The sequence below is a fragment of the Amphibalanus amphitrite genome, unplaced genomic scaffold (genome assembly GCF_019059575.1).
Source record: "Amphibalanus amphitrite isolate SeventyFive unplaced genomic scaffold, NRLGWU_Aamphi_draft 000974F_arrow, whole genome shotgun sequence".
In the NCBI taxonomy this organism is placed as follows: Eukaryota; Metazoa; Arthropoda; class Thecostraca; order Balanomorpha; family Balanidae; genus Amphibalanus; species Amphibalanus amphitrite.
This window is the reverse complement of record NW_024882468.1, coordinates 246,082-270,162: the sequence shown is the minus strand read 5'-3', so window position 1 is coordinate 270,162 and position 24,081 is coordinate 246,082. Positions and strand designations below refer to the sequence as shown.

The window sequence follows — 24,081 nt, the reverse complement described above, 5'->3', positions numbered from 1 at the left end:
CGGCCCGCCGCCCTGCATCGCCGGCCGGCTGACGGCCGCCGCCGTCTGCGCGCCTCACCTGCCGCTTCAGAAGCTGCCATTCTTGGCCACCCTGTCACAGAACCCGGAGGCCGGAGAAGCTGGAGCGAATGTCGCTGTTCCAGCCGCGACTGCTGGTGGTCGGCACGGCGGCCGCCGCCGTCGCACTGCCCGGTCAGTTCGTCGGCAGGTTCACCACGCCGGCCGAGCTGAGCGAGTCGTTCAACGTGGTGGCGCCGCAGCCGCTGAAGCCGCTGCTGATGCACCATTTGCTCCGACAGCCCGACTGGCGACGCTCGCTCGTGTTGGTCAACTGGAACGAGGTGGCGCACCAGCTGGAGCTACCGCTGTCTGTGCTGGGCGCGCGCGTGACTGAGTTCTGTGGGGTAGTGCCGGCGTGCCGGCGGCGGCGCGCGCTAGGTGAGATGGCCGCGCTGGTGTGCTCGAGGCTATAGCGCGCGGTATTGACGTGGACGCCGTGGACGCGGTCGTGTCGTACGACATCCCGGCGCTGTTGAAGACGTACACTGCGTGCGTCGGACGGCGCGCATCAGCCGGGCCGGCCAGGCGGTCAAGCTAATGTTGGAGCGCAGCAATTTCCAGCGGCTGATGGTGCAGGCGGGCGGCCGGGTGCGGGAGACGCTGGCGCTGCTGGACGACCTACGAGCTGCGCCAGTACGAGGCGACCTACGTCAGTGGATTTACACACTAGCTTCTAGTGGATCGCTGTTGTTTTTTTATGCTCATTGCTCATGATTTATTTACATTTTAGAAATATTGCAATGAAATAGATGTATGCCTTGTCATCAGCCTAGAAAAGTTAAAGTAAGTAAAGCGTTTTAGTTGCATAATGTATGTTTGTTCATGAACACGAATTTAACATGTCCTAACTCCCAAACATTTCGATATTAGACCCGAGTTACAAACCAATCGAAAGGCTTAGACGATCATTTGGGGCGTAGCCAGACGGCTCGGCTGGGTGTGAAAGCCGGCGACCAAGGTGGTGACCACCCGATCATAATGCACAGCGGTCTCCGTCGGACGATTGTGTCCGCGCGCAACGAATGATCTGGGCACACGCAGAGTAGTTCGGCAGGACTTTCCACTGAGCGGTACTGGGCGCAGTCGAACGACGGTCGACGACGCTAGCGCAGGTATTGTTAATTTGTTACGACTTACGAGCCGGACCAGTGTAGCGGGCCCGGAGCAAATATTCTTTGCTGTGTGGCGTTCCTTCTTCTCGACCGGGCCCGGCAAACGGGGCCTGCATATCGGCTAAAACCACCTAGCCGGGCAGTCTGACCTCCACCTCGCCGAAGCGGAGCGAACGACGTACCCTCAGCCCTGCAATGACCGCGGTGCAGCAGTTAATCTGGGTAGGTATTTTCCTAAGGTAAGACACTCGCCTTTGCACAATGCTTTACATATATAGGCCTTGGCGAGTTCGTTAGCCCTCTTACTCCCGCTAGAAGGTGCTAATGCAGTGCACGCGAAGCCGCCTCGTAGCACCGCAGTTCAACTTCAATCGCTCGGCAGCGGAACTGTCCGTCGTCCGTCCAGCTTCAGGTGGCGTCTCTGGGAGCAATGCTGACCGCTTATTTGCCGCTCTTTTGAAAGCTAGGAAAGAGGTGCGGCTCCCGGATCTGTCGGGAGCGGGACTCATAGGCGGCGGAACGGGTAGGGCACCGGGGCACCGTGCCTCCCTTTGATTTTGACATTTTAATATAAGCCCTATGGGCGTTGCATGGAAAGAATGGGACCAAAAGTCGGCAGTGCCCCCTTAATTGAAGGTGTTCCGCTGCCACTGGAGTGGTCCCATCTAGTCCCCACCTCATAGGTGGAGGTCCACACATTGCGTTCTCGGTCTACACGATGATTTTCTACAAGGGCGACTAAAAACAGACAAAAAGGTACATAGCAAGTTGAAGGTATTGTAAAAAATAATATAATAGGCTGACATGAAAAAGATCCATCTTAAATTTGCCTTAAATGCAAGCTTCCTTACGTCACCTTTATGAATGAAGTACCTACGTTTACAATTTGGTAGTTTTGTATTGATTGGCTTTTGCTGGGCACCAGAATGTTAATATAGATATGAAAGTTTATAATGCTCTACTTTGTTGTTATTACTCTTGAAAATAATGTAATAATTTACGATAATAATATTTCGAAATGTATACAGCATTTGCATTAGAAATCACGTTTCAATTTGATTGAAAACATGCTTTAAATTATTTATTAACCTCCTTGACATATCGTAATTTGATATCGTAACAGAATATCAGCTGACTAACGGCGACAAATAATTTCCGTCCGAAGTCGGCTGGAATTTTTTGTTGGTGAAACTCGTGGCTGTGTGGCGTCTATTTTTTCGGCTGGATATTTTATTTCGGCGGCCGGCTGGTATTTTTTGGTAAAACTGGCCTCAGCTCTGCGGCTGCGAACTCGCTGGGTCATTGACCTGAGCTTTTACCTCCCTGAATGCCGTGCCGGTGACCTCGAAATGCGCACCGGGCGACCTCGAAATGCGCAGCTCGCCGGTGCGTGTGGCGCCTCAGGCGATAGGCGAACCGCGCTGCGCTGTTACGACTCGCGTGTTGTGCTTGAGCGGGAGAAATTGGACGCTAATGGAGGGAAAAAGGAATATGATGCGTTATTCTGCTGCCAGTAGCGATGTCGATGAAAAGTGGAAGAGAAATATGCTGCGAAGAAAGAAATTTATGGGGAAATTTCAAAGATATCGTTTGTGAGTAGGTACTTTTTTGTTACAACTCTTACGAAGTTCAAAGGGAACGCCTCTTAAGTCAGAAAGTAATAGTAGAAGTGAATAGAAAAAGAAATATCGCCAGAGTCATCGATTTAGTCCACGGGTTTACTGTCTAACCCATTTTCCATGTTATGGTATCCAGACGCGATCTGCGACCAAGTGACATGCCATCCTTGTAATGCAAGGACTGGATACATATAATAGGATATACAAGGATAATACATATCTACCATGTTTAGGTACTATTTTCTAACCTTTTTAATTGTTTTCAGACAAGATCTGCGACCAAGTGACAAATGCCATCCTTGTAATGCTAGGATACATATAGTGGAATGTACAAGGGTAATCCAGAATTGGAGGATCAAAAGCATGCGATAGCATGCTTTTGCATCCGGAAATTCCCATTGGTGGGTCGCTGAAGAAAAGTTCGGCCAAGCCTGTTTGTCAGTATGTGAGTATGTGAGTGAGTATGTGAGTTTGTCCAAGCCTTTTTGGACCTGAGGCCAGTTTTACCAACAGAAAAATAGCAGCCCGGCGCAATTTTTCTGTCAAAAACCAGCCGACGAGTTTCACCAACCAGGCGAAAAAATATCCGCCGGCGTGAAAAAGTATCAGCCAGAAAAATAGCCAATGAGTTTCACCAACGGCAAATGCGGCATTAATGGAGTGTTATTTTGCGCCATTATTTGTAGAAAAACAGCCAAAAAAATAGACGGGGGACCCCGTCTATTTTTTTGATGTCGTGTTGGAACAATTGGCCTCATTTGTTACTAATTATCGTGATTTGCGCTTCCCAGCTGATATAATAATTTAGTATCATTCATGGCCAATTTGTAAAGCATCTGGGCTTCAAGATTAGAAGAGGAATACTGATGATATTGCGTAAAGAAAGAGCCTTTGTCACCAGGCAGGACCAAAAGGAACCAACAAGACTGGTGTTTGGTGTTGTGGTGTTAGTTTCTTCGTTTATATTATCTTTTTGCTACAAGCACCCAGCAGCAAGATGATAGCACACTATTAACTAGTGGTCAGCTTACAAGTTCATTGCTCGTGCGAGTCGCACGGAAGTGGAAAATAATGATGGAAGATCATTTTCGAAAATTGAAGGTGCTTGAACAAATGCTGGAAGGAGAGGCGGAGAGGGTAGGCTCATTGGACTCAAGATTTTAAATAAATATGTCACTGTTTTCACATATTCAGCTACATTTGACAATGCAAGGCGCCAACTACTGATACCACTACTACTTTTGGGTGGAACTTACTTGAGCTGTGCGGAATAGGGAAGGTGCAATTGACATGGCTAAGACCAAAATGGCAATATTTTCAAGATCAATGACAGTAAATTGAAAAAAAAAGAAATTGAATAGCATGAAAGAAATGTATAAAGGCTTGTTTTTGAAGCCAAACGTGCAAAGTGAAAGTTTGCATGGTTGCGAACCCGAACAAACTTGCTGTCATAAGATTGTGCCACTGAGCTCAGCAAGTCATGCTGCCAATATTGAAGGAAAAGAAAAGAATAGTAATGTTGTAAAATGTAAATGAATCCATAACTGTTGTGTGTGCACTGTGCTGATATTGAATGCATGTGTATCTTGCATGCATGAGTCATGCAGGGATCATGTTAAAACTGGCTGTAAGTATTGTGAGTTAGTTTTGCAAAATTGTGGAGGCACCAGGCAAATTGCGGCTGAAATGTTATTTGTTCACCTCAGCGCTGAAATTTCTGCTCACAGAGTTTTCAGATCATGCGCCGAAATGTTCATGCAGCCCATTCGTTACACTGGTCATGTTGACAGTGACAAGGATTTTTTTCCCAGTCTCATGTTGAAATACAATAATAATTCACTTAGCTTGATTTTAGCTTATGTTTTTCATGCCAGTTCCTAGAATAAAGCAGCCAATATTTTCTGTCATGTGAGAAATATAATAACAATGTGCACAATTGCAGGCTGTGGCATGTTGTAAGGTTTTCCTTGTTTATTGCTGAGGTTTTTCCAGTCTCTGCTGCAAAAACGGTGATGAATCCACCATCGTCCGACGGTTTCGATGACGCCAATCATCGGCGAGTGTTGCTGTGATGGCCGACCTGACTGAGCGCACAGCGGCAGCCGCCGTCGCCAATAACGACAGCGAGGACACCTCCGAGTCGGACGGAGACGCCGCCGCTGACGACTTCACCGTGCTGGACGAGGTGGAGCGCTCGAGTCGACAGACCGTGCACCGCGTGCGCTGCCCGACTGGCTGGCGCACCTGCAGCCGATTGGCGACCGGCGGCCGGCGCCGGCCAATCTGCCGGCGCTCTGCCCCGAGCTGCGCGCCCGGCTGGCCGCCGAGGGCATCGAACAGGTGTTCCTGGTGCAGGTGACCGTGCTGCCCGAGCTGCTGGCGGCCGCAGAGTCGCCACTGCCACCGGCCGACCTCTGAGTCTCGGCGCCGGCCGGCCGCTCGGTGCCCGCCGTGTTCCGCCAGTACGACGCCGACACGCCGCTCTGCGTCCAGCTGCTGGGTGGAGACACAGTGGCACGAGGGGGCGCCAACTGGTGGCGGTGGGGCCGCGCGGCCCGGCCTCCCTGGCTGATCGTGGTGAGCACTCCCGGCTGGCTGATGGATCACATAACCAGCGCCGAGGGCTTCTCGCTACCGCACCTGCGCTACCTGGTGATCGACGAAGCCGACCGGGTGATCGAGATGGCCGAGACGGGCTGGCTGAAAGCGGTGGAGCGGGTGGCGGCGGCCACGGCCCGCCGCCCTGCATCGCCGGCCGGCTGACGGCCGCCGCCGTCTGCGCGCCTCACCTGCCGCTTCAGAAGCTGCCATTATTGGCCACCCTGTCACAGAACCCGGAGGCCGGAGAAGCTGGAGCGAATGTCGCTGTTCCAGCCGCGACTGCTGGTGGTCGGCACGGCGGCCGCCGCCGTCGCACTGCCCGGTCAGTTCGTCGGCAGGTTCACCACGCCGGCCGAGCTGAGCGAGTCGTTCAACGTGGTGGCGCCGCAGCCGCTGAAGCCGTTGCTGATGCACCATTTGCTCCGACAGCCCGACTGGCGACGCTCTCTCGTGTTGGTCAACTGGAACGAGGTGGCGCACCAGCTGGAGCTACCGCTGTCTGTGCTGGGCGTGCGCGTGACTGAGTTCTGTAGGGTAGTGCCGGCGTGCCGGTGGTGGCGCGCGCTAGCTGAGATGGCCGCGCTGGTGTGCTCGAGGCTATAGCGCGCGGTATTGACGTGGACGCCGTGGACGCGGTCGTGTCGTACGACATCCCGGCGCGGTTGAAGACGTACACTGCGTGCGTCGGACGGCGCGCATCCGCCGGGCCGGCCAGGCGGTCAAGCTAATGTTGGAGCGGTAGCGCAGCAATTTCCAGCGGCTGATGATGCAGGCGGGCGGCCGGGTGCGGGAGACGCTGGCGCTGCTGGACGAGCTACGAGCTGCGCCAGTACGAGGCGACCTACGTCAGTGGATTTCCACACTTGCTTCTAGTGGATCGCTGTTGTTTTTTTATGCTCATTGCTCATGATTTATTTACATTTTAGAAATATTGCAATGAAATACATGTAGGTATGCCTTGTCATCAGCCTAGAAAAGTTAAAGTAAGTAAAGCGTTTTAGTTGCATAATGTATGTTTGTTCATGAACACGGATTTAACATGTCCTAACTCCCAAACATTTCGATATTTGACCCGAGTTACAAACCAATCGAAAGGCTTAGACGATCATTTGGGGCGTAGCCAGACGGCTCGGCTGGGTGTGAAAGCCGGCGACCAAGGTGGTGACCATCCGATCATAATGCACAGCGGTCTCCGTCGGACGATTGTGTCCGCGCGCAACGAATGATCTGGGCACACGCAGAGGAGTTCGGCAGGACTCTCCACTGAGCGGTACTGGGCGCAGTCGAACGACGGTCGACGACGCTAGCGCAGGTATTGTTAATTTGTTACGACTTACGAGCCGGACCAGTGTAGCGGGCCTGGAGCAAATATTCTTTGCTGTGTGGCGTTCCTTCTGCTCGACCGGGCCCGGCAAACGGGGCCTGCATATCGGCTAAAACCACCTAGCCGGGCAGTCTGACCTCCACCTCGCCGAAGCGGAGCGAACGACGTACCCTCAGCCCTGCAATGACCGCGGTGCAGCAGTTAATATGGGTAAGTATTTTCCTAAGGTAAGACACTCGCCTTTGCACAATGCTTTACATATATAGGCCTTGGCGAGTTTGTTAGCCCTCTTACTCCCGCTAGAAGGTGCTAATGCAGTGCACGCGAAGCCGACTCGTAGCACCGCAGTTCAATCGCTCGGCTGCGGAACTGTCCGTCGTCCGTCCAGCTTCAGGTGGCGTCTCTGGGAGCAATGTTGACCGCTTCTTTGCCGCTCTTTTGAAAGCTAGGAAAGAGGTGCGGCTCCCGGATCTGTCGGGAGCGGGACTCATAGGCGGCGGAACGGATAGGGCACCGGGGCACCGTGCCCCCCTTTGATTTTGACATTTTAATATAAGCCCTATGGGCGTTGCATGGAAAGAATGGGACCAAAAGTCGGCAGTGCCCCCTTAATTGAAGGTGTTCCGCTGCCACTGGAGTGGTCCCATCTAGTCCCCACCTCATAGGTGGAGGTCCACACATTGCGTTCTCTGTCTACACGATGATTTTCTACAAGGTGCGACTAAAAACAGACAAAAAGGTACATAGCAAGTTGAAGGTATTGTAAAAATTAATATAATAGGCTGACAGGAAAAAGATCCATCTTATATTTGCCTTAAATGCAAGCTTCCTTACGTCACCTTTATGAATGACGCACCTACGTTTACAATTTGGTAGTTTTGTATTGATTGGCTTTTGCTGGGCACCAGAATGTTATTATAGATATGAAAGTTTATAATGCTCTACTTTGTTGTTATTACTCTTGAAAATAATGTAATAATTTACGATAATAATATTTCGAAATGTATTTAGCATTTGTGTAAGAAATCACGCTTCAATTTGATTGAAAACATGCTTTAAATGATTTATTAACCTCCTTGACATATCGTAATTTGATATCGTAACAGAATATCAGCTGACTACCGGCGACAAATAATTTCCGTCCGAAGTCGGCTGGAATTTTTTGTTGGTGAAACTCGTGGCTGTGTGGCGTCTATTTTTTCGGCTGGATATTTTATTTCGGCGGCCGGCTGGTATTTTTTGGTAAAACTGGCCTCTGGAGTCAAAATGGGTGGACCGATCGGGACGAAAGTGGGACCGTTCGACTCGTCTCCGGCGAGGTAAACTTTTGGTACTGGCCTCGGTTCGCTCAGTGCTTCGTGGCACATGCTATTCCGCTTCAAAGTTTCGGTGACACGAAATTTTTTGTCAAGGCTACAGGTCAACCCGAGGTCACGGACAAAGCCACACTGGCGGGACACATCGGTAACACCTTGAATCAGTTTCCAGGGGGGTCACCGTCTGCGAGGGGTGCAGGCTGCACGTGCTGGGGGCGGAAAACCGTTTTGACGTGAGGTCCTCTGGCTCAAAGAAATTTTGAGCTATCAACCTCAATATCGGTTCAATGGTAGTCTCAGGCAAGGCCTCCAAAATAGTGCACATTTGGTTGAGCTAAACTCTGTGGTGCATGAGCTAGGTACGTGCAAGCCGATTGCACCCCTTCGTGCGTTGCCACGCCTGCAGGGTAAACGGCCGCTCTAACTGGTTCAAAACTTGCAGGTCATAAGAAGAATACATTGAGTCGTAACATTCCGGCGAGATGATATCCCAGGGGTGCAAGCTGCGCGTGCGGGGGGCGGATAACGGTTTTGACTAGGGATCCTCTGATCCCGGGAAACGTCGATCTAGCGACACAAAAGTCGGTACACTGATAGAACTAGACACACGCTACATGATGTTATGAAAATGACTGCACTGGGGTGCCTGGGACATGAACTATGCACGTGCAGTTAATTCATACCATACTGTAGGAAGATATCCGCACCAATCTCACGTGCTTCGAAGCATTTTTGGGATGTTTCGTTTGGTTTCAGGTTCAGTCCAAGCTCAGTCGGAGTTCTATAGCCTTGGCTCAGTCTGGGTTTCGGTGGTTTGGCCCGGTGTGTGCCCTCAGTACCGTTCCTCCAATTCTGGCCCAAGGCAACGCAAGAGCGCTGCCGGCATCTAGTACATATACCATGCCTAGGTACTATTTTCTAACCTTCTTTTCGTTTGTTTTTCAGACAAGATCTGCGACCAAGTGAGTGATGCCATCCATGTGTTATATCCACCATGCCTAGGTACTATTTTCTAACCTTCTTTTTCGTTTGTTTTTTTCAGACAAGATCTGCGACCAAGTGAGCGATGCCATTCTGGACGCCTATCTGCGGCTGGACCCGGACGCCAAGGTGGCCTGCGGTGAGTGTATACAGAGCTGGGAGTTCACGAGTTTGACGGCGTGTTTGGAGTTGAATATCTGTGGAGAGTGAATGGAGTTAAACGAAGGTTATGTGATGTCTGTATCTGCTCTGGCAAGATGTGTGTAGTGAGTCAACTGGGTTCTTAATGAGTTCCTGGTGGGTTATTGTGAGTTCTTTTTAGAGTTTTTTTTTTTTTGCGAGATGTTACTGAGCTGTCTGCTAGTGGGTAATGTGCAGTGCAGTAAGTTGATTTCATAGGCTCATACCCTGTTGTCGGCGCCCTTGAAGCTCAAACTGAGTAACAAACATCACGATGATTCTGCTAAAATCAAAATGTTTTAGAACTATGCTCAGTGGTTTTCGTGTGTGTTTTCTCCTGTATTTCTTCGCCCACATTATTGGACCCGATACCTGTGAGATCAATTACCCCTGTACACTATCCTGCCTCCTGGACCCTGGGGACTGGCTCTTCCGTCTTACTGTAGGTGGATATAGGATATTAATAAAGGCCGATATCGAGCCAAGGAGCTGTAGCTAGATAGATGAGAGTGAGTGATATGAGCGTGTGAGCGATGGAAAAGTGAGTGAGTGAGCAATTGAAGATGTGTGAGGGGATGGAAGGGGAGGTCATATGACCTCTGCGCGTCATCTGACCTCAGTAGTTGGAGCGCCCCCGGTCCATTGAGGTCAGTCTGAGCTCGCCAAGTGACTCGACACTCGACAGACTGCCTGGGGACGATTCTGGTAGGTAAGAATTGGGCTTCCTGAGTTTATAGTTATTATTTATGTCTTGTTTTGGAGGTTTTTGTTTGATAAGATTCTACAATCTACACAGTATTGTGTTATTATATTTATCCGTTCTCCAGAAATTTTAAACAATCGCTCATTATTCTATAGAAACCCTGGCTCTATTCGGTCGCCGTTTTTATCAGCACGCTGCCAGGCAACTGGCGCTTCTCGGCTCCTAAAAAGTGAAATTCACCAGTCATCGGTGAAATTCACTCATGAGAGGTCAAGCATCGCCAGCATGCTTCTGGAAAGCGGTCGCCGAATAGCGCTCCTAGCATCGATCCATCCGCCCATCCGGCCGCCCGGGCGACCGGATGGGCGCCTCGTCGGCTGGCCGCTGACTTGTGTCGGGTTTGTTTCCTTGGAGTCTGCCCAGCGCGGTGGGGTGTAAGGGAGGGGGGGGGGGCACACCCACTCCCTAACAGCAATGGAAGGACGGTTGGTTATGAGTCTGTTCCAGTCGCACTTCCTAACACCTCTAAACTCCTCCAAGAGCAAGATAGAGGAGGTTGGAGCAGGGCCCTCCTTGGCTTTGTAGGGGCTAGAGCTACCACTGGAACAGGGGAGCAATCTTGGAGGAGTTAAGGTGTTAGGAAGTGCGACTGGAACAGACCCTGTTACCACGGTGTATCGACTGCTTGTTTAGTGGGAGGGACGAGGAGGTGGCTGGGAGGGGGAGGGGGAGGGGCTCATAGCAACCGCCGCTGCCGCCTGCAGTGTGGTGTTTGTATGTCTGGCTGCGGGCCGGTTTGTGGTCGGGTACTCGAACCCAGCGCCGCTCAGACCACTCGTTCACTAATCCATAAGCCCACCTGGTCCACTTGTAATCATACAGACGCCTGAAGGCAAATAACGCTGCGACGGCTATGATGGGAGAAGTTCAAATAATGGGTATCATGCATCTTATATTTTGTACAAGTTCAGCCCGTATTTTTTGTTTAATAAACTTGGTTATGATGATGATGATGATGCATAGTTGATTGTGAGCTCTAGTTAAAAGTTTCGAAGTAAATACGAATGACACGTGTTTAAGTCTTATTTTCCCGGCTACCTGATGCACTCGAAATTCGCCCTTTTTTGAAATCGTTATAGTACAGACTAATTTTTTGAAGTTTTAAATGTGTTCTGATTCCACCACGACAGAACGGTAGATTCTGAGAAGATACCAGGGGCACAAAATTATAGCGGTGGCACCAACGATGTGTCAATCCGTGCTCTAGACTCTGTGCGTGGGTGGGTGCTGGCGACCGACATTTGACGTTGACAGATACTAGATAGTCCCGCATCCTTGATCCTTCCCCCCCCCCCCCGTCGCGTCCGTCTCCACCGTTATCGCTACTGGCATTCTACCGTCCGCGCAGCAGTACTACTAGTCCTAGCCTTCCGGTTTACTGGCATTCTACCATCCTCTCAACAGTATTCTACCGCTAGTCTACTGGTTTACTGGCATTCTACCGTCCCCGCGGCAGTCTACTAGCTCTAGTCTACCAGGTTTACTGCCATTCTACCGTCCCCGCAGCAGTCTACTAGTCCTAGTCTACCGGTTTCCTGCCATTCTACCGTCGCCGCGGCCGCCGTCTGTCTAGACCAGGCGCCAGGACGATAGGACTCTGGGGCGCCGGTCAATATTGGGTTACGGTCTGTGTCTGCTTTTTGTAAGTGGGCGGCGTGGTGTCATTGGGTACGCGAGACTTGCTGGCCGACAAATGCTGTAGGAAAGCTGGAAGGGCCGAAGTACGTTCAACTTTGGACGTACTATAGTCTGGCCAAGGCTATGTAAACCAGGTAGAACGCTTCCGACGAAAAACTGGGGACAAAAATGAATTTAGTAACCGTGACTCTGGGGACCAAACAATCTCAGGTGGCCATGGTAACGGGGCAAATTGGCATGATTATGCGTCTAATAACTCATTTTTCAACGAATTATTTCAGAAAAAAGCAAAAAGTCTTGTCGGACCACTACCTAAATGAATTGCAGTTTTCATAAACGATCCGAGTTTTAATCAGACTGGCCAAAATGTCAAAATCAAGTCCTAAACTGAACGGCCCGTGCTGCTATAGGTGACCTCTAATGCTCCCTCCTCTGATCTACTGGGGTCGTTGCCTCTACTGAGTTTTCTGGAGCACGGGGTGGCGGCGCTTTCTCTGGTTCTCGCCAGACCAACTTTCGCTGTTTTTGTATGGATTTGAGGTCGACGGCTCGATAGGCGGTATGGGCTTCCGTGGCGATGACTCGAGGCTCGTATAACGATGACAAGCAATATTGATGGTTAGAATATTTACAAGCCATGGTTGCAAGTCATGGTTATAAGCTAGCTTTCTGTTGACCTGTCATCACCGTGAACATCTTGAGCTTGTTTAGCTCAACATCCTTAAACCCAAATAAACTATGACCACTTCTCCATTTCCCCATGTGTCTCTTTCGCATCGGTGGTTGCTCTTGCTCTGTTTCAATATCTAACGGTATTTTCTTCTTTGACACCCACTCATGGGCGTAGGAACGGCTGGAGCATTGTGGGTGCATGGGTGCAGAAATCCAGCCATGGCCAGTGAAGCGGGGGGGGGGGGCGACACCCGAGCGAAGGCTCGTTACGAGCTTTGAGGGTGTACCATGTCGAAAAGGTACCAACCGATAAGTGCATTTGGAAGCATTGACCCTCGCATGTCGCATGTGTAGGGGGGTCGGATGAACCCCCCCCCCCATGGTTGTTCGCAAATAACTCGCGCAAAAAGCGGCCGATCGCGACGAAACTTTAAGTTCCCTCGAGTTGATCAGTTTTACACCTACTCTAAAAATTTCATGACCCTGACCCAAAAGACCTTTGACCTGTGACCTGATTCTCGAGACCATGTTCGGCCGGAATCGCGATTTGGCGTATGTCAGCTCACATTATCCGCGCATTTCCAGTCTTTTTGTGATTGTAGACGTCCAAACATGTGAAATGATGTTCTTCCCATGCATCACGGTGGGTGTGAAGATAACCTGAAGGTCAGGTCAGGTTATTGACCTTTGATGACCTCGGTTCACTTTTTCGAGTTTTACATGTTTCTAGGGTAGTTTATAGGGCTGATTTCGAATTTAGCATCCATTTGAACGTTTACGAAGTAGTTTTAGTGCTTTCGTGACATGCTACGACGCCGTCAGTGGTAGTTGACACCTACTATGGATAGCCGGTAGGACGCCTAATGGTTGACCTGACCTGACCTGACCCGATCTGGCCTAAATGCACGAAGAAATCATCTGTGATCAAAACTAACATCAGATATTCGTGATCAGCACCCCGAAAAAACCCGATAACAGCTTCACTTTACGCAGTTCTAGCAGGTCCCGATTTTCCCGACTTTTGGAATATTGACCTGACCTGCGGCCGATTTCATAAAAGGTAGTAAAATACAAACGGCGCAATTTCCCACCCGTTTTTGCCGGATTTTATGCCCTAGCGGTTTCATAAAGAAAACGGGGTTGTATTTTGCGACCGAAATTCTACTACGTCGACTTTTATGCCCAACAGCTGTTTTTGGAGAGAAATGCAGCAGATCGGTTTCATAAAACGATGCATTTTACACTCAAGTAATTTTTCATGTTCTTGATATCCCACAAAATTCTGCGTTGCTCCGAGCTGCATAAATTTGACCAAACTTTGACATCAACAGTTGTCTTGAACGTTGAAGTGTGGAAGTGAATCGAATTTTCTACCTATTTATTTTGAAATAACTATTTGACCAAGAATCAGGAGCTTTGAAGGCACAAGGCAGTAAGTAATACTTTGTTTGTAGACCGTAAAAATGTATTATTGTTGGCAAATATTTGCTGTTGTAGGAGTTGATAAGATTTGAGATTGACAGTTTGCAGGGAACCACTTGAGTGTTCTTTCTTCAACATGGTAACATATAAAATGAGTGTGATAATACTTTTTGCCACAAGTGATGTGTAATATTGATATGTCAATTGTCAGCTACAACTACATATGTACCATATTAATCATTTTGCCCGTCATCGTCAACAGGTTCACTGGTCTCAAGTCAAAGTTGTCAGTATTGCGAGTGCATACCTACATCAATTGAAGGTCTTCCAACCAAGGTGAGTTACTTGTACTATACCCAAAGATGCTTCTGGTATTAGTATACAAAAGGTTTGTCTGAATGGGTTGTAGGTTGATAGTTTGTAGTAGGTTAGTAAGTTGGAGGTAGGTAGGTCATTGTTGCTTTTCAAATCAACGTCATTTGCAATGAGCAGCTTCTAAGTGTCATTGTATTCCTATCATTATTTTGTAGGTATTGAAAAAAATGGATAGTGTAGCTTTTTTTCTATGTAGGTAACAGTCAGATATTGTAGGTTTGACATCTTTTTGCCTCACCAACTTCCGCTGTCACTGTAACAGGTGTCTCACATGCGGCCAACTGTTAATATGACATGAAGTGATTTTGATCATTTTCCAGCCCTGCATCTTGAGAAGAAAATCTGCATGTGGTAGCTCGGGCAGATTTTCTTCTCTTACACCTGCTTCCATGTCCCATAGCAGCATCTTACACTTTTCCCGCTCTTCCAGTAGAGCACGCCACAGAGCATTGCATCTTACACCTCCCTTTTTGTCCCATGATAACACGTTAGTGGATCGTCTAACTGTAACACGGTGTCCGTGTCCCACAGAGCGCGCCAGCTGTGACCAGCCAGCTGATGCAGAGGGCACATCAGGAGAAGCCGTCCTGGCTCATCACACAACGGCCGTGCCGTCCGCTGCCGGTTCCGTGTTGGAACCCGGAGCGCTGGAGTGGCCTCCGCGCGCATCTCTGAACCTCTCCAGCCGCATCCAGTCACCGGGACCGCGGCCGCCCATGAGGACGTCATTAGAGAGCAGAAGGAGCTGCGCGCACGGCTGCAGCAGTTCATGGGCGGCGGGCGGCGGCGCTGTGGACTCTGCCGAGCACGAGAAGCTGCCGCCCCGACCGAGCTGAGCGGTCCGCTCGCCCTGGCCGAGGTGGCGCGCTAGCAGGCCGCCCAGCGGATACTGTCGCTGATCGAGCAGATCGGCGCCAGCGAGTACGTGGACGGACACGCGGCTCCGCTGCACGTGTGCCAGCACTGCGGCGCCCGCGGCAAGCGCGTCCCATAATAGTTGGACCAGACTGTGCAAAACCGCCTATATTAAACCGTTTCAGCGTCTGACACTGTGTGATGGGGCCGGCTGCGTCCCCGACTGGGCGAGTGAACGATTCGCCTCCGCAGCGGGGCATATACTGCTCAAAATGGTGGGCGAGTCGTCTTCAGCGAGTTTCGAGGAAATTATTAGCGTGTTGCCATGTTGGGGGCGGATCGGCGTCTGTCTGGGTGGTTACGTTTGGAATTGTTTCATTGTTTATTTTACATCACAATGCATGAATTTCTTGGTGATAAACATATGCACGGTGTACTTCATCAGCGACGCCACGACGCACCTGAACGTGCAGTCAGCGGGCGGCTGCGTCCCTTTCCTACCCCACCCGCCAAAGTTTCTGAAAATGTGCGCTTTGGTCCGGTCGGAAACAATCCTTGCTTTTACAAAATTTGTGATTTATTCATTATTCATGGCCAGCAATGACATAATTACCTTTTCATTAGTAGAATAACAGCTGTTGGAATTTGCATCGCAGCTATCAGAGCGATTCCGGTTAAACTTCAAACACTTGTCTCAAACGATCTCAGATGTGCGGACTAGCAAATAAAGCAACGACACACCTTCGTGGCATTCTTTGAGTAGCACGTATTACGACGAAAACAATTGTCAAGGCGTTGTCATCTGCCGCTGTGTTCAGTGTTCACTATATTCAGGAGATATTGCCATCGCAGAACTTGGCGCTCGACGATCTTGGAAATCAGTATCTCCGAATCAGTATCTCTTATACGGCGCGCGCGCGCGCAGTAATCACTCGGCCGGCCGGCTCGCGTACAAAGCCCAATGTAACAGCAACTGTTCTACGTCTTAACCGCCTTTTGACCCTGTGCTGTTGTATTATCGTAAATTTGAAAGCAAACAAACTTAAATCAAGACACTCAGCCAAAGCACGCAATAAAATCATTAGGAAAATAAATTATACCTTTTAACATCACTATCACTAATTCCCTTTTTGTCTAAAACACGTACGATTTTAAGGGCGCCGGCAGCCGCCATCGACAACCCAAGTCGGGGGCGAATGGGCCGCGCACACGGACCGACACGGCTAGAGGTCACGGGGTCACTGTGTCACGCCGCCGCCGGAATCGAGCTACCCGCGCCATATTCATAACGCACTGAAGACCTTCAATCGGTCTATGACGTGTCAGTACGCTGCTGGCTGCGTACCGACCGCTACCGCCACCTATCCTCTGGTCGAAGAGGAGCACAGCGCTCACAGCGACCTCTACAGTGAGGAGCGCCCACACGACTCAGCGAGGCAACCCTCACTGCTCGACGGCATTTAAAACCCAAAGCGACGAGCGCAGCGCCTGCAGCCGGGTGTGATTTATATATCACAATATCCTGAACCTAATTCAGCCGGCCGAAATGAATGCAGTAGTTTCTCTATGGCCTTGGACGATTGTTTTTGTTTACAATTCCTAATGCAAGAATAGCAAATAAATTTTTGTCTGAATACCTTTTGATTATTATTTTAAACATTATATTTAATTTTATTATTGATGAATTAAAACAATTAAGTCATTTTATATTAATACTTTGATAATTCACAGAATTGAAATATTTATTAAAGTTCTATTGGTAGTAAAATGCAATCAAAGCAAGCAGAAAACTACAACTGCCGAAATTTATGCCCTCCGAGCTTTATGAAACCGCTCCCTCAGTGTGGTTGTAGTTTTGAGGGGTGAGAAATGCACCTAGTTGTAAATTACTACCAAACCTTTATGAAATCGGCCGCTGGAAGGTCAACCAATGAAGTAGGACCTTAAAATTGGGTATCATCGGCTTCCTCTCGTCACGGGCAACACCCTCGTTTTTTCCGCGAAGCTCTAGCTCGATCAGGGGCCGAACGGCAGGGGGTCCGACCGACCCCCCTCCCCCTCCCCCTACACATTAGAAGCTGGAAAACGCTGCACACATTCGAGGGCTAATATTGTCAATATTGACTACCGCAAAAAGTAAAAGCGGCCAACTTAGCCATTTTCGAAGATATCGGGCTAAAATTTTTGACAGTGAGTCATCGGTTCGGTAGGGTAAGTGGCTCCTATAACGCACACTTCCTAAAAGCGCACACCAAGAACTTTTTTTAATGTAGTTCCTTCAGCAGAAGCCAGGAACGAAAAAATCAGCTGTCAATCACTTCCAGCGACATTTGTGCTGCGTGTGGACGGCGGTGGGGTGTTGTCGGCTCAAAAGGTGAGTAGTTATGGCGGATATTGTGATTGAGGTGCAATGTTTCTTCAGCAAAAAAGTGCCTGAAGCAATAATGCATGTTTTAAGACGCATGCACTTCTCGCGTAAACCTGAATAGGCCGGAAAGATCGATGGGCACTGACCGGATGGCAATGAAACGGGGCTCAGTTTAGGCATGCATGCTTTACCCAGAATGCGTCAGTGCTGACGGGAGGGGGCTGAATGTCAGGTGTGCGTGTTTAGGGCAACTGGTTCTGCAATGACGCACACTTTCAGTGCCGCAAATGCGCACAGTACATCTGATGATTATCTAGCCTTCTTTCTTACAATGAGCAGCTTATATCACGATGAATTGACATGTTAGGCATTGGCACAGTGTAGAATGCGGCATTGAGCTCCACTCCCGGCGGTGGAGCTGGCAAAACGGCGGTGGAGCTGGCAAAACGGCGGTGGAGCTGGACGCCGGGCCCGCGCGCTCGGCTGGTGACGCCGGACCCGGGCGCTCGGCTGGTGACGCCGGGCCCGGGAGCTCGGCAGGTGACGCCGGGCCCGGGCGCTCGGCTGGTGACGCCGGGCCCGGGAGCTCGGCAGGTGACGCCGGGCCCGGGCGCTCGGCATGTGAAGCCGGGCCCGGGCGCTCGACTGGTGACGCCGGGCCCGGGAGCTCGGCAGGTGATGCCGGGCCCGGGCGCTCGGCTGGTGACGCCGGACCCGGGCGCTCGGCTGGTGACGCCGGGCCCGGGAGCTCGGCAGGTGATGCCGGGCCCGGGCGCTCGGCATGTGAAGCCGGGCCCGGGCGCTCGACTGGTGACGCCGGGCCCGGGAGCTCGGCTGGTGACGCCGGACCCGGGCACTCGGCTGGTGACGCCGGACCCGGGCGCTCGGCTGGTGACGCCGGGCCCGGGAGCTCGGCAGGTGACGCCGGGCCCGGGAGCTCGGCAGGTGACGCCGGGCCCGGGCGCTCGACTGGTGACGCCGGACCCGGGCGCTCGGCTGGTGACGCCGGGCCCGGGAGCTCGGCAGGTGACGCCGGGCTCGGGCGCTCGGCAAGTGACGCCAGGCCCGGGCGCTCGGCTGGTGACGCCGGGCCCGGGAGCTCGGCAGGTGACGCCGGGCCCGGGCGCTCGGCAAGTGACGCCAGGCCCGGGCGCTCGGCTGGTGACGCCGGGCCCGGGAGCTCGGCCGATGGAACATCTCGTGCTGACTCCGTATCCATGCGGGACGACGAATAACTAGATAGAAGTCTGCATGACGTGATGCCAACCCCTCGCGTGCAGAGCAAAGGTAAGCGAAGGGCAGTTAATAGAGATGCTGTGCTGGTAAAGAGGGCATTGTTTGAGTCCGACGGTAACAAGGAAAAAACAAAGAAAACAGCCAAACATGGACACGTGAAAATAAACCAGGTACCTAAAGCCCAATGAAGACCAGTCATCAGGAAGTGAGACGACATGCATATACTGCTGCATGAAGTTCTCACGATCGTGTGAAGAGTGGATACAATGTCAAGTGTGCACTGGCTGGGCATGCGTGCCATGCACTGACGCTGAAACAAAACAGACAAGTTTCACTTGTGACCTCTGCCGACAGTAGATACTGAGTCAATGAAAAGGTTTCGAGTTCATGATGTGTTCATGATGCGTACATGTTCATGGTGTGTTTCATGATGTGTCGAGTTCAAAGTTAATGATGTGCTCATGGTGTTCAACTTTAAAATAAAGTGATTTGATCAATACCTCGACATGTTTATTAAACCTAAAACCTGTTGGAATTGTTCTTGTGCGCATTTGAGGCAGCTGAATGTGCGTCATAAGAGCACCGGTGCTCTATTAGCGCACGTCGGACGTTGGTGGATGTTTTGCCTTATATGTCATAAATGATGAAGGAACGCTGGAACGTAAAAGTCAAATCAAGAAAGCAAATGCTTATGAAAACTGCTTGTGACCATTTTGTCAGCAAAACAGGTTTCAGTAAGTCTCAAAAGCAGTTTTCCTACTAGGTGTGCGTGATAGGAGCCACTTACCCTATGTGTTCAATCACATGCTCCATTTCCCTTTTTTCAGCACAAATGTAAGTTTTGAAGACCATCACTGATCACAGTAGCAAATGCTTCGAAAGATGGATAGTAGGCAACATATCCTGAATTTGCCGTGCTGCATGGGAAGTAATGTTGATGAAAAAGGGGTTTTTGGTTCAGATTATTGTGGGTGCAGAATACATTGTCTGCACCCACTGGATAAATATTGTGGGTGCAGCTGCACCCTTGCACCCATGGTTCCTACGCTTATGCACCCACTCATTGCTCTTTTCATCCTACCCTACTCAGCTCTCACCGTTTTCGTAGTAGTCACCTTTACTCGTCCTCCATCCAACCTCTGCATCGCTAATTTACTACCCAATAGCCTGGGGCAGCCTATAAGCCTCGCATACCTTCCTAACCAGTAACCACCAGTCTCGGCCAAGGCTATAGAACTCCGTCTCGGCATTACTCGATCAACCCGATGCTCTCGTACACGGGTCAACGACCCTGAACACAACGTGGCGTGGTCGTGCAGGTACTCTCACCCTGACGATGCAGTTTTGGCCTGCCGCCGGGTGATCGTTCGGTCTTGTGTTGTTGGCTCGGTCCGTTGGCTGTTGCGTGGTGTGACAGTGGCGTGGTAGCCAGGGCAGTAGGTCAACCTGCCGGGAGTGCGGAGTAGAGATGCAAGTTTGGGTGCAGGCTGCCCACTTGGCGGTTGGGTGGGATTTGGTTCGATGGGGGCTGATTTTATTCGGTTGATAAGGATTATTAGATATTAGGAGTTGTTTTTTATATTAAGGCCTGGCGGGTGTAATGGAATTGTTGCTGTACTCCAAACAACAAACGTTATTATCCTAATAATTTCCCGGGAAATATGTTGAGATAGCTCGCAGGGGCGGCTCGGATGCCCTTCTGCTAATTAATCATCCTCGTGTATTTCTTATGCTCATACTTATTAGTCATTGAACGTTTCATTATATTTTGCTGGGATTCATTCGGAAATCGGCTGGCTTTTTACTGGTTGATCTTTGGTTAGGTATTTTTACTAATAGATTCTTCTCCCTGTATTTTTCCACATTTACTTATGCTGATATTCGATCCGAACCAAACCTGCTAGAACCGAACGCCTCGCCCATTGAATGTCTTCCTAGAAGCGGTCCTGCCCTTCATTTTCGGAGCTCCCACAATGCATCAAAGCCTGCGAGTGCGCACCTGTGTCACCCAGCACTGCGTCGACACCTGACACTTGTGTTCGTTGTTCGGTTGTCTGCCTGAATGCTGGTTCCCCAGTCGGTGTCAGAATTGTGACACCGGTCCTCGGCTGTGTGGGTGGATGTGTCATCGGTTTTTGACGGATATATGAAAGGCACAAAACCGCTGAATGAGCTCGGAACGGTACTGAGGTAAATGGTGGACAGTTTGAGATGGACGGGATGGATCACTTGTGGTGTCTGTTTTGGAGTGGTTGGCGATAAAAAGTCGTACCTTCGCTGTTCTAAGGAAAAAAAAAATGCTTCGTCAAAAGATAATCATTTTGTTTTGTGCGTGCTACAAAGATCTTGCTCCTACGTCGCTCGATTTTCACTTCACATTCCATTATACCACCGCTTGGAAAAGTCCTTTATAGTCCAGTCGGAGCTACAAAGAAGCCTCTTCCCTTATTCCTCTGTAGTTCTGGATGAGGACTGTCGGTGTCTGTTTAGGTCAATGGTCTCCTTTACCATGGAATAGCAGTGTTACTGGTGTTACTATCGTTTTTCCTCACACGTCTCGTGTCATTCTTCCTGCAGAAACTACCACCAAGACGGGCATGATCCTGGTGTGCGGTGAAATCACATCAAAAGCCACAGTCGACTACCAGAAGATTGTCCGGGATACCATCAAAGGCATCGGATATGACGACTGCAAAAAAGGTACGGCGATGGGTGAAGGCAGAGGGAGGGGGGTGGAAGGGAGGCCGGGTAATTGGGTCTTACGATGGGACGGACGAAGTTTAGATTGGCGGTTGAGATGACTAAAGTGATCATTCAGCATGGGTAAGGAGAATGGGAGGGTAGACTTTTAGAAGCTTTGTGGCTAGGCGTGGGCAATATATCTCAAATCAGTGGACTATGTAGTGTTTCTGTTGTGTGATAACGTTTTGCACCCCCACCCCTTTCCGCCCGCCCCACCTTTTTTACCTTTCGGGGATATTGCAATGAGGGGGATTGGTTCCCACCACAGGGAGCCCTGTTTCCTGTTCTCTGTTGACACGGTTTTGATGTGAATTGTTGATCGTGTAATCGTGGATTCGTAATCGCCGCCATTACATGACTGTCGTCAAGTAGATAATATGTTTGTCTTTCCTTATAGACATTAGTTTCAACTTTCACATGAAGTGGATTTATGTCAACGGATTCCCTTTGGCACCAGTGCTTGTTAAAAATTACTTCCTTTCCTAATACCTAAGGTATTAATGCTTTTGGAAATTTCCATCTGCTGAATTTTGCCTCCAAAAAAAATTAACCCCCAAAAAGCATTGGACGTACCGATCAGCAATACAGTTGTGTTGCACGTGACGAATAATAACAACAACTTGGCAAACGTTGCGAATATAAATCTCTGTCATAAACTTAAGCGCGCGCACCGAACGAAAATCTCCCAAATTTCACAATCAGCTCACAATTGACATGTCGATTGAAACTCCCCAAAATTTGAACGCACATGCCGATTATTCAGGATTTGACCACAAGACGCTGAACCTGATGATCGCGCTGGAGCAGCAGTCGCCAGATATTGCTGCCGGCGTGCACGAAAACCGCGCTGAGGAAGACATCGGCGCGGGCGATCAGGTACACGGCGACACCACTGCCATCTGGTGGCGGTCACGGCAACTGAAACTGCGCCGAGCAGCCGCCAGGCGGTGGATACTAACCGGGGCTTGCGGTGGCCGGAGGAGGTTTTTGGGGGCTTTTCAGGTGCATGGAGGAGGACGATGGTGATGTCTGCGAATCTGGGGCTGTTTTGTGTTTGGTGACGTTGGTGCATGGGTATTGGGTATCTATTAACCTCCACAGGTTGGATCTCTTCGTCATTTCTCTGCCTGGAGTTGGAGACAATCCCAGACCACCCTATTCTCACTCCCATCCGCCAGCGTTCGTTCCTTGTAAGGACGCTGGTATACCACCATCCCTCCACTAAGGTAACCACCTCTTCCACTCCACCTTCACCAGGATTTGACTACAACACGTGTTCGATCATGATGGCGCTCGAAGAGCAGAGTCCCAATATCGCCTCTGGCGTACACCTCGGCAGGTCTGAGGATGAAGTCGGGGCCGGGGACCAGGTAATGACGCCAGAGAACCGAGGAGAGGATTTTAGCATACCTGTTGGATTGTAGGCATATTCTGCTACTGCTGCGTAGTTTCTTTTTCTACGGTTAGCTAGCTGCTCGCTTTTATTTGCTGGTATGGTAGTTTTAAAGGAAAGGCTTGAATGAACACTATCCTGGGTTTCAAGTAGTCTGATTGATGGTTTTTCTGTTTCCACTTTTTATTTAGTGGCAAGCTAGTTACTTTGCGTTGAATGGCCTCGCGCTAAGCGCTAGTTGAACCGTTTTTTTTTTAATGGTTTTTGTAACACTTTTCCTCCATATATCTGGAAGCTGTTTCAGCATTTATGAAAATACGAGACATCATGTTATTCATTTATATTTTCCTCTTTTTTTAGGTGTCGCGCCACCGCTTTATATTTGATTTTTGTTGCAGTACTCTATTTGCTCCTGCTCATTTTGTTCCTAGGCCTTTTCCTTGCACTGTATGCTTTTGTACTGCCGCTACCTGCTTTCCGTCTCTACTCCTATGCGTAACACGCGTGGCTTGGCTTGGATTGGTTGTCAGTGTGCTTGGCTTGATTGGCTTGCATGCTCGGCCCTGTATTGGCTGCCTGTTTTGATATATGAATGTTTTATGTTCAGCATCTACGATTGGGGTGTTTGATGTGGCTACCGTTTCCCGGTCTTGTCAATGCTTAGGGGTTCGGAAAAGGGTTTGTTGTGTGTTGAACGTGCATGCATTAAAACATCAATTGCTACGAATGTTTTTTTTTTTGTTTCTAGCGCTTATTTTCCATTTCAACGTTACGTTCATACGCTGTAGCTTTTTGATACCATCAAAAAGTATCCTCTAGTTATTTTATTTTCTCATCAATCAATTTGTTTTGGCCTATAATAATGAGACCAGGGCCTCGTTTCATAAAGCGAGTCCGTAACTTACGGCGGTTTTTGGTCTTGTATTGCAAGCGCATGTGAAGCGATGACGATAGTTTGAATCGTTGCATTTATTTATCTTGTAAGCAAGAACAGAGAGAAGGGGAAATAAATTTATCGCTTCACATGCGCTTGCAATACAAGCCCCAAAAACGGCGTAAGTTACGGACTCGCTTTATGAAACGAGGCCCAAGTCTCGTTAGTTTGCTGGGTAGGTAACCTGTTCGTACTTCTTTTAGTTCGCTGTGTTGTGTTCACTCTCTGTGTCGTTGGTCGTTGGCGAGTCTTTTCACCTGTGCAGCTGTTCACCTCCCTTGTTTTGACCGGTGACCTGTCTTCTATTTATGGACACGTGTTTGTCTTTTGTCGACTTTTGACGTGTGTGACCTGTTAGCCAACTGCATACAAACAGTCCTTTGTGACATATAGCGTGACAGTTGTTGGCTGTCTATCGATTATTCCCTTTGAATGCGGCTCGTTCAGCTGTTTTGTTGGAAGATATTTATTCAGGTGTTGTGCTGGTGTT

At 49.7% G+C, this 24,081-nt stretch overlaps 1 protein-coding gene and 1 long non-coding RNA gene across 5 annotated transcripts in view; both read left to right on the top strand.

Annotated features, from left to right (window-relative positions):
* The window catches only part of LOC122368769 (S-adenosylmethionine synthase-like), a 36,395-nt gene that overhangs the window by 5,671 nt on the left and 6,643 nt on the right, over positions 1-24,081 (top strand). For 3 of the 4 annotated variants that reach the window (XR_006254293.1, XR_006254294.1, XM_043343009.1), the window contains exons 2-4: positions 9,075-9,152; positions 21,100-21,222; positions 22,028-22,140. Coding sequence is in view for 2 of the 4 variants with exons in the window: in XM_043343009.1 (XP_043198944.1) it covers positions 9,075-9,152; positions 21,100-21,222; positions 22,028-22,140 (314 nt within the window). In the remaining 2 variants the exon portion in view is untranslated. Of the gene's footprint in view, positions 1-9,074; positions 9,153-21,099; positions 21,223-22,027; positions 22,141-22,521; positions 22,635-24,081 lie in introns of all 4 variants that reach the window. The other variant, XM_043343010.1, reaches the window with a different exon arrangement.
* On the top strand, positions 13,338-15,663 carry LOC122368770. The gene is made up of 3 exons (XR_006254295.1): positions 13,338-13,698; positions 13,951-14,024; positions 14,595-15,663. It is a non-coding gene; the product is annotated as an uncharacterized LOC122368770 (long non-coding RNA).